General features: G+C 51.3%; 1 protein-coding gene across 1 annotated transcript in view; it reads right to left on the bottom strand.

The window, feature by feature from the left end:
- The window catches only part of ACAD9 (acyl-CoA dehydrogenase family member 9), a 78188-nt gene that overhangs the window by 26266 nt on the left and 37886 nt on the right, over positions 1-14036 (bottom strand). The window contains exons 6-9 of the mRNA XM_075321246.1: positions 6452-6530; positions 4346-4520; positions 3516-3589; positions 2261-2336 (exon numbers count right to left, since the gene is read on the bottom strand). Coding sequence (XP_075177361.1) covers positions 2261-2336; positions 3516-3589; positions 4346-4520; positions 6452-6530 — 404 coding nt within the window. The remainder of the gene's footprint in view (positions 1-2260; positions 2337-3515; positions 3590-4345; positions 4521-6451; positions 6531-14036) is intronic.

The following is a 14036-nucleotide window of genomic DNA, read 5'->3' as shown; positions in this document are numbered from 1 at the left end:
TCACTACTCAGGAACCCAGATGAGAAGGCGTTGTTCATCTTCCACCTTCCGGGATAATATAGAGAATATTCACTGCTCAGGAACCTAGATGAGAAGGCGTCGTTCACCTTCCTCCTTCAGGAATAATATAGAGAATATTCACTGCTCAGAAACCCAGATGAGAAGGTGTCGTCCACCTTCCACGATAATATAGAGAATATTCACTGCTCAGGAACCTAGATGACAAGGCGTCGTTAACCTTCCACCTTCTGGGATAATATAGAGAATATTCACTGCTCAGGAACCTAGATGAGAAGGCGTCGTTAACCTTCCACCTTCTGGGATAATATAGAGAATATTCACTGCTCAGGAACCTAGATGAGAAGGCGTCGTTCATCTTCCACCTTCCGGGATAATATAGAGAATATTCACTGCTCAGGAACCTAGATGAGAAGGCGTCGTTCATCTTCCACCTTCCGGGATAATATAGAGAATATTCACTGCTCAGGAACCTAGATGAGAAGGCGTTGTTCATCTTCCACCTTCCGGGATAATATAGAGAATATTCACTGCTCAGGAACCTAGATGAGAAGGCGTTGTTCATCTTCCACCTTCAGGAGGAATATACAGAATATTCACTACTCAGGAACCCAGATGAGAAGGCGTTGTTCATCTTCCACCTTCCGGGATAATATAGAGAATATTCACTGCGCAGGAACCTAGATGAGAAGGCGTCGTTCATCTTCCACCTTAGGGGAATTTTGTACTTAAATGGATTTACTTTTGTAATTGGGATCCAGTAAGAACGATCCGTACGCCTCCATTTCCTGGCCTAATGTTCAGAGCAGGAATCTTCAGTTCTTTCTTATTTTCAGTGTGTGGATTCCACTCCAGTGATTGTTTGCCTGAGGTTGTTGATGTACTTACTATACTCAATGTTGCGCTATTTGCCTTCTACAGCCTTGGTGTTGCACGGTCTATCGCTGCCGGCTTGTGCTGTCTATCTCGTTTAGCCAATATTTCTTTTGAGCTCCTCTCAGCTGATTTATGACCAGAATCAGGGAAGTCCGGGCACTGCCAGAAGGGATAACCTTATAACTATTACATGACGCGGATCCAGCTGATCGTCACACAATTCTGGATCACCATCTGCAAGTGTCGGGACTTCTCCGACTGCTATTTACCCTGCTCGTGAACAGCCGAACACTGAGATCGGTGAATAAAGACCACATCGAGGTTGCGTTTACAGGGAAACAAAACGGTGAATGCAAAATTGTGCAAAAATTTTAGTGAACTGAAATGTAAACAGGATGTGTATCCTTAAATAAATGTATCAAGAAAAACAAACCATCTGAGGACGGAGGTGGCCGCCCCTGAATGCCAGACGTATGCTTTCTGAGGTTTATCCCATCCTGGCACTGCGCATGTGCGGCACATGTCTGCCGGTGTACAGATGGTGTTCATGTCCAGTGTGTCTCTCTGGAGCAGAGACTCGTCCCCCGGCTTCAGAGACGCACGGACACTACCGAAATCAGCCGCGCGCAAGATTTCTCCGGCTGTGGAAATCAGGTGATTACACCCACAGGGACGTGATAACACGGAAAGCGGGCAACTAGTCTGAGGAAACAGCGCCCCTGCGACCAGTCACAGGCCTAATTAGCAGGGGGACAGTGAGGGTTATAAATGCTTTTTCTAACCATTGATTTTAGTAAATGTCGTTATCCATGGCGGTGAAGCCGGGAATTTTGGCACACAAGAATGTTGCTGAGTTGAGGGAACAGGGGACATAACAGGTTCCCTTTAAGGAATCGTCACCTTTAGGACGCAGTCAGTCGGCCGTGTCAATCAGATTGGAGTGCAGTGCTCGGACCGCCAGCGGCTCTCTGGCTTTCTATGCAGCAGTCACGCTCGGGTCGCTCCGTGCACTGCACTCCGATCTCGCTTTAATTTACACTGCCGTCTGACTGTGCCCTAAAGGGACCTGTCCGGTGATTCCTGCTGCCCAATCCCAAACATCATTCTCTGAGCAGCGCCGGCGTTTTACAGAAGATCAGCACTGGGAAGCACCGGACAGGGGCGACCGGTGCACCTGGGAATGGCCCCCAACCGGACGGACAAGGAGGCTTCACTCATGCATCCAGGGTGGGCAACAAGAGCCCATGACACGATCCCCTCACATACTCTATTGTGTCTTCTTCCAAAAATAAAATGACTGCAATTCTTATAAACACCATTCAAAAAACTGGAGAAAAAAAAAAAATGTAAGAAGAAGTCACGTTACCTATCAGCTTCTTAATAATCCCGGCTGAGGCGCTGCCCATGCTGAAGCGCCCGCTATTCAGAATATTCATAGCCACCTGAAAATACACGCGCAGATGTGGTCAGTGATAACAATGTGTGATGAGGGAGGGGAACAGACCAGACCGCGGGGGAGGGAGGGGAACAGAACAGACCGCGGGGGGGAGGGAGGGGAACAGAACAGACCGCGGGGGGGAGGGAGGGGAACAGAACAGACCGCGGGGGGAGGGGAACAGAACAGACCGCGGGGGGAGGGAGGGGAACAGAACAGACCGCGGGGGGGAGGGAGGGGAACAGAACAGACCGCGGGGGGGAGGGAGGGGAACAGAACAGACCGCGGGGGGGAGGGAGGGGAACAGAACAGACCGCGGGGGGGAGGGAGGGGAACAGAACAGACCGCGGGGGGGAGGGAGGGGAACAGACCGCGGGGGGAGGGGAACAAAACAGACCGCGGGGGGAGGGAGGAGCCGAGCCGGCGGGGGAGGGAAAAGAACAGACGGCGGGGGAGGGAAAAGAACAGACGGCGGGGGAGGGAAAAGAACAGACGGCGGGGGAGGGAAAAGAACAGACGGCGGGGGAGGGAAAAGAACAGACGGCGGGGGAGGGAAAAGAACAGACGGCGGGGGAGGGAAAAGAACAGACGGCGGGGGAGGGAAAAGAACAGACGGCGGGGGAGGGAGGAACCAAGACGGCGGGGGAGGGAAAAGAACAGACGGCGGGGGAGGGAAAAGAACAGACGGCGGGGGAGGGAAAAGAACAGACGGCGGGGGAGGGAAAAGAACAGACGGCGGGGGAGGGAAAAGAACAGACGGCGGGGGAGGGAAAAGAACAGACGGCGGGGGAGGGAGGAACCAAGCCGGCGGGGGAGGGAAAAGAACAGACGGCGGGGGAGGGAAAAGAACAGACGGCGGGGGAGGGAAAAGAACAGACGGCGGGGGAGGGAAAAGAACAGACGGCGGGGGAGGGAGGAGCCAAGCCGGCGGGGGAGGGAGAACAGACCGCGGGGGAGGGAGGAGCCAAGCCGGCGGGGGAGGGAGGAGAACAGACCGTGGGGGAGGGAGGAGCCGAGCCAGGGAGGAAGGAGGAGGAGCAGCAGAGACCATGGGGAAGGAGGAGCAGCAGAGGACACTAGGGTGGGATTAGCACACTATGGGATCTGCACAGAACTGTAAGATGCAATGGGATCTACTGCTGCCACACAAAGGCTGCAGCCATTACTACAGATGACAAAAACTCACTTTGAACCCTCCTCCAACTTCACCGATGACGTTTTCAATCGGAATCTTTGTGTTCTCAAAATGGAGCTCACAGGCTGCAAATAACGTAACATGAGAGGAGGACGCTTACCAGAATTCAATCCATTATAAACTGCATATCCATGAAGGAGTTAAAAGCTTGTTCTCCGGCAGCCGCCACTGGAGGGCGCCGGGGAGTCCTGCCACCTCCTTGCAGGGAGCGCCCTCTAGTGGCAGCTGCAGGAAGAGCTTATATTCACGTCTGTGCAGAGGATTTATGAGAAAATCTGCACGAGGAATACAAGGATCAGAAAAGGTGAACATTTCAGTAAAGGCCGCTGGTTGGACACTAGTGAAGCGGAGTTACTTGTTGAAGAGATGCGACAATATTTTGTTACAGCCCCAACTTGTCACAATTGGTAAATCCTCCAGCCCCTCATATGTGGTCCATGCACTGTATAACAGTCAGGTGTGGGCACTCTATAGCAGGCAGGACACCTCAGGGCGCTACAATATCCTCCATAAAGGGGGTGAACCCATTGCGTTCATCACCCAAGCATAAGCATGGGGGCCAAAGATAAAGGATTGTGGGGAGATAAAGACTCCAGCGTGAAGCCAGAGGTGGGCCACAGGCATGATCACCGCTACCTTGACTTCTATGGAGAATGCTGGTCACATGTGTCCACCACCACAATAGACAGAGCGGTGGTCACACGGGCACTTTGTTTCCACAATAAGGTGGGAAACCACAACAATGAAGAAATGAAGGGGTTACATACCCGGCTACCTCTAATGGGATGGTGCGGATACAGACAATATATTGCAGCTCTTACTGTTGGATCCTCGGATTCCCAGCTTATCTTCAGGCTTCCCATGAGAGACGCCTCCGAACGCTCGCTCCACAATGAAGGCCGTTATTTTATCCTTTGTAGCTCCATCTTTATCTACAACTTCTGTCCTTGCAAATACAGTGAAAATATCGGCCAGGCCTCCATTAGAGATCCAGATCTGCGGAGAGAACACAATGCTCAGCATCCCTCATCTAATAACCGGAAGGAACATCAGAACCATCGCTTTACAAAAACATCCCTCATCTAATAACCGGAAGGAACATCAGAACCATCGCTTTACAAAAACATCCCTCATCCAATAACACGCAGGAACACCGGGACCATCGCTTTACCAAAACATCCCTCATCCAATAACACGAAAGAACACCAGGACCATCGCTTTACAAAAACATCCCTCATCTAATAACCGGAAGGAACATCAGAACCATCGCTTTACAAAAACATCCCTCATCCAATAACACGAAGGAACACTGGGACCATCGCTTTACAAAAACATCCCTCATCCAATAACACGAAGGAACACCGGGACCATCGCTTTACAAAAACATCCCTCATCCAATAACACGCAGGAACACCGGGACCATCGCTTTACCAAAACATCCCTCATCCAATAACACGAAGGAACACCAGGACCATCGCTTTACAAAAACATCCCTCATCCAATAACACGCAGGAACACCGGGACCATCGCTTTACAAAAACATCCCTCATCCAATAACACGAAGGAACACCAGGACCATCGCTTTACAAAAACATCCCTCATCTAATAACCGCAAGGAACACCGGGACCATCGCTTTACAAAAACATCCCTCATCTAATAACACGCAGGAACACCGGGAGCATCGCTGTACAAAAACATCTCTCATCTAATAACCGCAAGGAACACCGGGACCATCGCTTTACAAAAACATCCCTCATCTAATAACCGGAAGGAACACCGGGACCATCGCTTTACAAAAACATCCCTCATCCAATAACACGAAGGAACATCGGGACCATCGCTTTACAAAAACATCCCTCATCCAATAACACGCAGGAACATCGGGACCATCGCTTTACAAAAACATCCCTCATCCAATAACCGGAAGGAACATCGGGACCATCGCTTTACAAAAACATCCCTCATCCAATAACACGCAGGAACATCGGGACCATCGCTTTACCAAAACATCCCTCATCCAATAACACGCAGGAACATCAGGACCATCGCTTTACAAAAACATCCCTCATCCAATAACACGCAGGAACATCCCTCATCCAATAACACGCAGGAACATCGGGACCATCGCTTTACAAAAACATCCCTCATCCAATAACACGCAGGAACACCGGGACCATCGCTTTACAAAAACATCCCTCAACTAATAACACGCAGGAACACCAGGACCATCGCTTTACAAAAACATCCCTCATCCAATAACACGCAGGAACATCGGGACCATCGCTTTACAAAAACATCCCTCATCCAATAACACGCAGGAACACCAGGACCATCGCTTTACAAAAACATCCCTCATCCAATAACACGAAGGAACACCGGGACCATCGCTTTACAAAAACATCCCTCAACCAATAACACGCAGGAACACCGGGACTATCGCTTTACAAAAACATCCCTCATCCAATAACACGCAGGAACATCCCTCATCCAATAACACGCAGGAACATCCCTCATCCAATAACACGCAGGAACATCAGGACCATCGCTTTACAAATCGGTTTTCATTCAGATAGTCAGAGATTTCTCGCGTCGTTTCCCCTGTAACTTGAGATGTTGAATGTGAGGGATGAAATCTACTTTTGTGAATGATTAGAACTTGTCTCCATCAAGAACCCTCCGAAATTTCACACTTCTATTTCCATCAACATCTGAACCGAAAAAGTTGTCATTTTTATACAAAAGGCCCTGAATACAAAATCGTCATCACCAATCGTCGTCATCATCATCATCATCATCATCATCATCATCATCATCATCATCAATCATCATCGATCATGGATTTGTGAATAATAAATGTGTTGCAGTGAGCAGTAAGGGGGCGACCAGGACGGTCCAGAGGGTCCCGCATTAGTCCAGATAACGCTACCTTGGAGCCGTTGAGGAGGTAATGCTTTCCATCATCGCTTAATGTGGCTCTAGACTTTATTGAGGCTGCGTCGCTCCCACTGAGCAGGAAGAAAACATCAGAATTAGGGATTATTGTCTATTACACGATCACAGCCACAACTCACTGACATCACACCATTCCGACATCATCACACCATCCAGACATCATCACACCACCCCGACACCATCCCGACATCATTACACCATCCCGACATCATCACACCATCCCGACATCATCACACCATCCCGACATCATCACACCATCCCTACATCATCACACCATCCCGACATCACCACACCATCCCGACATCACCACACCATCCCGACATCATCACACCACCCAGACATCATCACACCACCCCGACATCATCACACCATCCCGACATCATCACACCATCCCGACATCATCACACCATCCAGACATCATCACACCACCCAGACATCATCACACCACCCCGACATCATCACACCATCCCGACATCATCACACCATCCCGACATCATCACACCATCCCGACATCACCACACCATCTCGACATCACCACACCATCCCGACATCATCACACCATCCCGACATCATCACACCATCCCGACATCATCACACCATCCCGACATCATCACACCATCCAGACATCATCACACCACCCCGACACCATCCCGACATCATTACACCATCCCGACATCATCACACCATCCCGACATCATCACACCATCCCGACATCATCACACCATCCCGACATCACCACACCATCCCGACATCATCACACCACCCAGACATCATCACACCACCCCGACATCATCACACCATCCCGACATCATCACACCATCCCGACATCATCACACCATCCAGACATCATCACACCACCCAGACATCATCACACCACCCCGACATCATCACACCATCCCGACATCATCACACCATCCCGACATCATCACACCATCCCGACATCACCACACCATCTCGACATCACCACACCATCCCGACATCATCACACCATCCCGACATCATCACACCATCCCGACATCATCACACCATCCCGACATCATCACACCATCCCGACATCATCACACCATCCCGACATCATCACACCATCCCGACATCATCACACCATCCCGACATCATCACACCATCCCGACATCATCACACCATCCCGACATCATCACACCATCCAGACATCATCACACCACCCCGACACCATCCCGACATCATCACACCATCCCGACATCATCACACCATCCCGACATCACCACACCATCCCGACATCATCACACCATCCCGACATCACCACACCACCCCGACATCACCACACCACCCCGACATCACCACACCACCCCGACATCACCACACCATCCCGACATCACCACACCATCCCGACATCACCACACCATCCCGACATCACCACACCATCCCGACATCACCACACCATCCCGACATCACCACACCATCCCGACATCACCACACCATCCCGACATCACACCACCCCGACATCACACCACCCCGACATCATCACACCATCCAGACATCACCACACCATCCAGACATCACCACACCACCCAGACATCACCACACCACCCCGACATCACCACACCATCCAGACATCACCACACCATCCCGACATCATCACACCACCCCGACATCACCACACCATCCCGACATCACCACACCATCCCGACATCATCACACCATCCAGACATCACCACACCATCCCGACATCACACCACCCCGACATCATCACACCATCCAGACATCATCACACCATCCAGACATCATCACACCACCCCGACATCATCACACCATCCCGACATCATCACACCACCCCGACATCATCACACCACCCCGACATCATCACACCACCCCGACATCATCACACCACCCCGACATCATCACACCATCCCGACATCATCACACCATCCCGACATCATCACACCATCCCGACATCATCACACCATCCCGACATCATCACACCACCCCGACATCATCACACCATCCCGACATCATCACACCATCCCGACATCACCACACCACCACCCCGACATCACCACACCATCCCGACATCACCACACCATCCCGACATCATCACACCACCCCGACATCATCACACCACCCCGACATCATCACACCATCCCGACATCATCACACCATCCCGACATCACACCACCCCGACATCATCACACCATCCCGACATCATCACACCATCCCGACATCATCACACCATCCCGACATCATCACACCATCCCGACATCATCACACCATCCAGACATCATCACACCATCCAGACATCATCACACCATCCAGACATCATCACACCATCCCGACATCATCACACCATCCAGACATCATCACACCATCCCGACATCATCACACCATCCCGACATCATCACACCATCCCGACATCACCACACCACCCCGACATCACCACACCATCCCGACATCATCACACCATCCCGACATCATCACACCACCCCGACATCATCACACCACCCCGACATCATCACACCATCCCGACATCATCACACCATCCCGACATCACACCACCCCGACATCATCACACCATCCAGACATCATCACACCATCCCGACATCATCACACCATCCCGACATCATCACACCATCCCGACATCATCACACCATCCCGACATCATCACACCATCCCGACATCATCACACCATCCAGACATCATCACACCATCCAGACATCATCACACCATCCCGACATCATCACACCATCCAGACATCATCACACCATCCCGACATCATCACACCATCCAGACATCATCACACCATCCCGACATCATCACACCATCCCGACATCATCACACCATCCCGACATCATCGCGACATCACCACACCATCCAGACATCATCACACCATCCCGACATCACCACACCATCCCGACATCACCACACCATCCAGACATCACACCATCCCGACATCATCACACCACCCTGACATCATCACACCACCCCGACATCATCACACCATCCCGACATCATCACACCACCACGACATCATCACACCATCCCGACATCATCACACCATCCCGACATCACCACACCATCCCGACATCATCGCGACATCATCACACCATCCCGACATCACCACACCACCCCGACATCACCACACCACCCCGACATCATCACACCATCCCGACATCATCACACCATCCCGACATCATCACACCATCCCGACATCACCACACCACCCCGACATCACCACACCATCCCATCACACCATCCTGACATCATCACACCATCCCGACATCATCACACCACCCCGACATCATCACACCACCCCGACATCATCACACCACCCCGACATCACCACACCACCCCGACATCATCACACCATCCCGACATCATCACACCATCCCGACATCACCACACCATCCCGACATCATCACACCATCCCGACATCACCACACCACCCCGACATCACCACACCATCCCGACATCATCACACCATCCCGACATCACCACACCATCCCGACATCACCACACCATCCCGACATCATCACACCATCCCGACATCATCACACCACCCCGACATCACCACACCACCATCACACCATCCCGACATCATCACACCACCACGACATCATCACACCATCCCGACATCACACCACCCCGACATCATCACACCATCCAGACATCATCACACCATCCCGACATCACCACACCATCCCGACATCATCCCGACATCATCACACCATCCCGACATCACCACACCACCCCGACATCACCACACCACCCCGACATCATCACACCATCCCGACATCATCACACCATCCCGACATCATCACACCATCCCGACATCACCACACCATCCCGACATCACCACACCATCCCGACATCACCACACCATCCCGACATCACCACACCATCCCGACATCACCACACCATCCCGACATCACCACACCATCCCGACATCACCACACCATCCCGACATCACCACACCATCCCGACATCACCACACCACCCCGACATCACCACACCATCCCATCACACCATCCTGACATCATCACACCATCCCGACATCATCACACCATCCCGACATCATCACACCATCCCGACATCATCACACCATCCCGACATCACCACACCACCCAGACATCACCACACCACCCCGACATCACCACACCACCCCGACATCACCACACCATCCCATCACACCATCCTGACCTCATCACACCATCATCACACCATCCCGACAAGATATACAACTTTTATTTTTTGTACATCAAATGTAAAACAGCCAAACCGTAAGGCCCCACTCCGCAGGCATGGGGAGATTAAAGTGTATATACAGTGGGTACGGAAAGTATTCACACCTTTACATTTGTCACTCTTTGTTTCATTGCAGCCATTTGGTATTTTTTTTCTCAATGTACACTCTGCCCCCATCCCCCATCAGCCCATCCCCCAACTTGACAGAAAAAAAAAAGTAGAAATTTTTGCAAATTTATTAAACAAGAAAAACTGAAATCTCACATGGTCATAAGTATTCAGCCCTTTTGCTTAGTATATCCCATGGTGATAAGTATTCAGCCCCTTTGCTCAGTATTGAATAGAGGCCTCCTTTTGAGCTGGTACAGCCATGAGTCCTCTTGGGATACTGGATTTGGGAATCCTCGGCCATTCTTCCTTGCAGATCCTCTCCAGTTCCGTCAGGTTGGATGGTGAATGTTGGTGGATGCCATTTCCAGGTCTCTCCAGAGATGGTCTATTGAGTTATTGTGATACCAATGTGATATGACTGAAGAATGTGTGATTAGATAGGGATCATAATCAAAAGATAGGAGTGATCCCAGATATTATTTGACCTATCAATGTTACGACATGGGTTAAAGTTTCTTAAAATCCAGCCAGACAGCATGATAGATTGTCTATAGACGGGGGAGAAGTCCCTCATTGTTTTTACAAGACTCTTGTTGACTCAATGTACTTGTGTTGGCCACTGAAAGCTAGACGTATTGTAGTTGTGTATTGATAATGTAATTACCTTAGTAGCCATTGTCTAGACGGTGACTCCCAGTTTACATGTACACCCTCAGGCTTTCTACCCATATCATTTAAATGAACATTGTCCATGCAGCTTGAAATTCCTCCAATGGGAGAAGCAATCTTGTCCAACCAATCAATGAGGACACAGTGTACCCAAGTGGAAGGTTGTGGCTATAAAAAGGACTTCTTTAAGCCACCAGGGTTGTTGATGGTTGTTGGATTCAGTCTAAGCTCTTTGGAGCTGACTGGAGGATCAGGACATCTTATGGCTTCAATCTAGGGACTCCGGATCCGGTTGGAGACCATATCCACAGCCTAGGGATTTCGACTCCGGCTGCCAGGATTGTAACAGCAAACCAGGACTACCTAAGGAGGACACGCAGGTTGGGACAGTTCAGTCACCTGTTACAGACTTTGCAGACCTCAGACAGCTTGGAACCTGTGAGGCATGGACATTCTAAATCCCTGGTGAGCCAGCGGAAGGGTGAGACTCTGTTGCCTGTTACATTTGTGTGTTTTGCTGGTTATGTGTTATGTGCTGTTAATTGTTTGGGGATCCAATAAAGTCTAATAATTGTGGTTCCCTCACCCTGTGTTGTCTGAGTAGTGTTACGCCCACGGTTAAGGAGGCCGGCGTTCAGTTGGGATGAGCCCTGAGCCACGCTGTCTTTCTAAAGGCGGCGGGTTTTAGTGGACGAGAGCGCCCACTGAGCCCCGTGTCCCCACAATTGGTGGCAGTGCGGTCGTAACATCGTTTTTGCCTTTCCTGAGCCACTTCTAAATTCCCATGGGCTAACGCCATGAGGTGCCTCATCCTTTCCCTAAACTTTTGAACATAGTCCAGTATGGGAACCTCTTCTGTGGGGAAGGTGCCCTCCCAACTCTCTCGTACCAGCTCTAGGGGCCCTCGTACTTTTCGGCCGTACAGCAATTCAAAGGGAGAGAACCCAGTGGAGTCCTGCGGCACCTCCCGGTAAGCAAAAAGGAGCTGCTGCAAGTTTTTCTCCCAGTCCCCCCCCTCGGACTCCACATATCGGCTAATGAGCTGTTTGAGCGTTTTGTTGAAGCGCTCACACAATCCATTTGTTTCAGGATGGTAGGGGGTTGTGCGCATGGGGCGGACTCCATGTTTTTCCCACAGGGTGTGAATCAGTTCACTTTGGAACTGTGCCCCCTGGTCAGTCAGTACTTCCTGTGGAAACCCTACCCGGCTAAAGATGTCCAGTAGAGCTTGAGCCACGTGCTCTGCATCTATGGAGGTTAAGGCAACGGCTTCTGGGTAACGGGTGGCAAAGTCTACCAGGGTGAGGATGAATCTTTTTCCACTGCGGCTGGGGATGGCTAAGGGGCCTACTATATCAATGGCAACTCTCTGGAACGGTTCTCCTATCAAGGGCATGGGTTGAAGTGGGGCACGGCATGGGGCTCCCCCCATACGCTGACACACTGGGCAAGAGGCTCTGTATTTTTGCACTTCTTGAGTGACCCTTGGCCAGAAAAAACTACGCAGCAGGCGGGCCCGAGTCTTTTTGGTCCCCATGTGCCCAGCCGCAGGAACATCATGAGCTAAACGCAACAGTTGGGGTCGGTATGGCTGGGGTACCACAAGCTGATGTACACGGGTCCAGGGTTTTTCTGGGCAGGATGCGGCTTCTCCCGATATAAGAGGCCTTTTTCCCATCTATATACCTCCCCCTGATTTCCTCCCCCAGGTTGGGTGGCCGCACTACGGATAAGCTCTAAGGTGGGGTCTGACAGTTGAGCTTCCCTGAACTCTTTACGATCTATCTCCCCCCAATCAATGGCCACAGTTGGGTCTGATGTACTCACATTTGTTGGCTCTGATGAGGAGGCTGAAGATTGAGGAGTTGGGTTCTCCTCTGATGGGCTGGAAGAAAGACCTGCACCAGGATGGTGTTTGGCTTGGCTGCGGGTGATGGCGGTGACAAACTGGCTGGATAATCCTTGTCCTAGGTCATTTCCCAAAATTACAGGGGTGGGGAGGCCGTCCATGAGCCCCACTTCAACCTCTCCTTGGTCAGTTCCCCAGTCCAACTGCACTCGTGCCAGAGGGATGTTCGAGCACTGGCCCCCAGCAAGGATGATGGTCACTTGGCGGCCAGGTAAATGATGTTCTGTGGGAACAATATCTGGGCTGACCAGGGTGATGGAAGATCCCGAGTCTCGAAGTCCCTGAGCCTGTATATCACCGACCTTGACCGTCTGGATGTGGGGATGGAGGTTAGCTGGTGTACGGTGTCCGGCCTGCCGTAGGGTGTGGACTGGATAAACCACTTCCTCAGCTATTGGTGTTTCTCGGGAGTAGCATTCCTCAGGTCTCGTTGGTTCATCTCGGCATATGTTGACTGGTAGACGGGCTCCAGGCATGGGGCCCCGGTTTTGTAGACACTCTTTGGCCATGTGTCCAAGGCGCCCACACGTATAACAGCGCCGTGGGTTAGACAAGTCACCCACCCTGTTGGTAAACCTTTGTCTTGTTGGGGCTTCTGTGGGGTAACGAGTTAGTCCAGCACGTGAGTCTGGGGGTCGCTTGGATCCATGGTTGA

The sequence above is a fragment of the Anomaloglossus baeobatrachus genome, chromosome 8 (assembly GCF_048569485.1).
Source record: "Anomaloglossus baeobatrachus isolate aAnoBae1 chromosome 8, aAnoBae1.hap1, whole genome shotgun sequence".
NCBI lineage: Eukaryota > Metazoa > Chordata > Amphibia > Anura > Aromobatidae > Anomaloglossus > Anomaloglossus baeobatrachus.
This window is presented reverse-complemented; position numbering and strand designations above follow the sequence as displayed.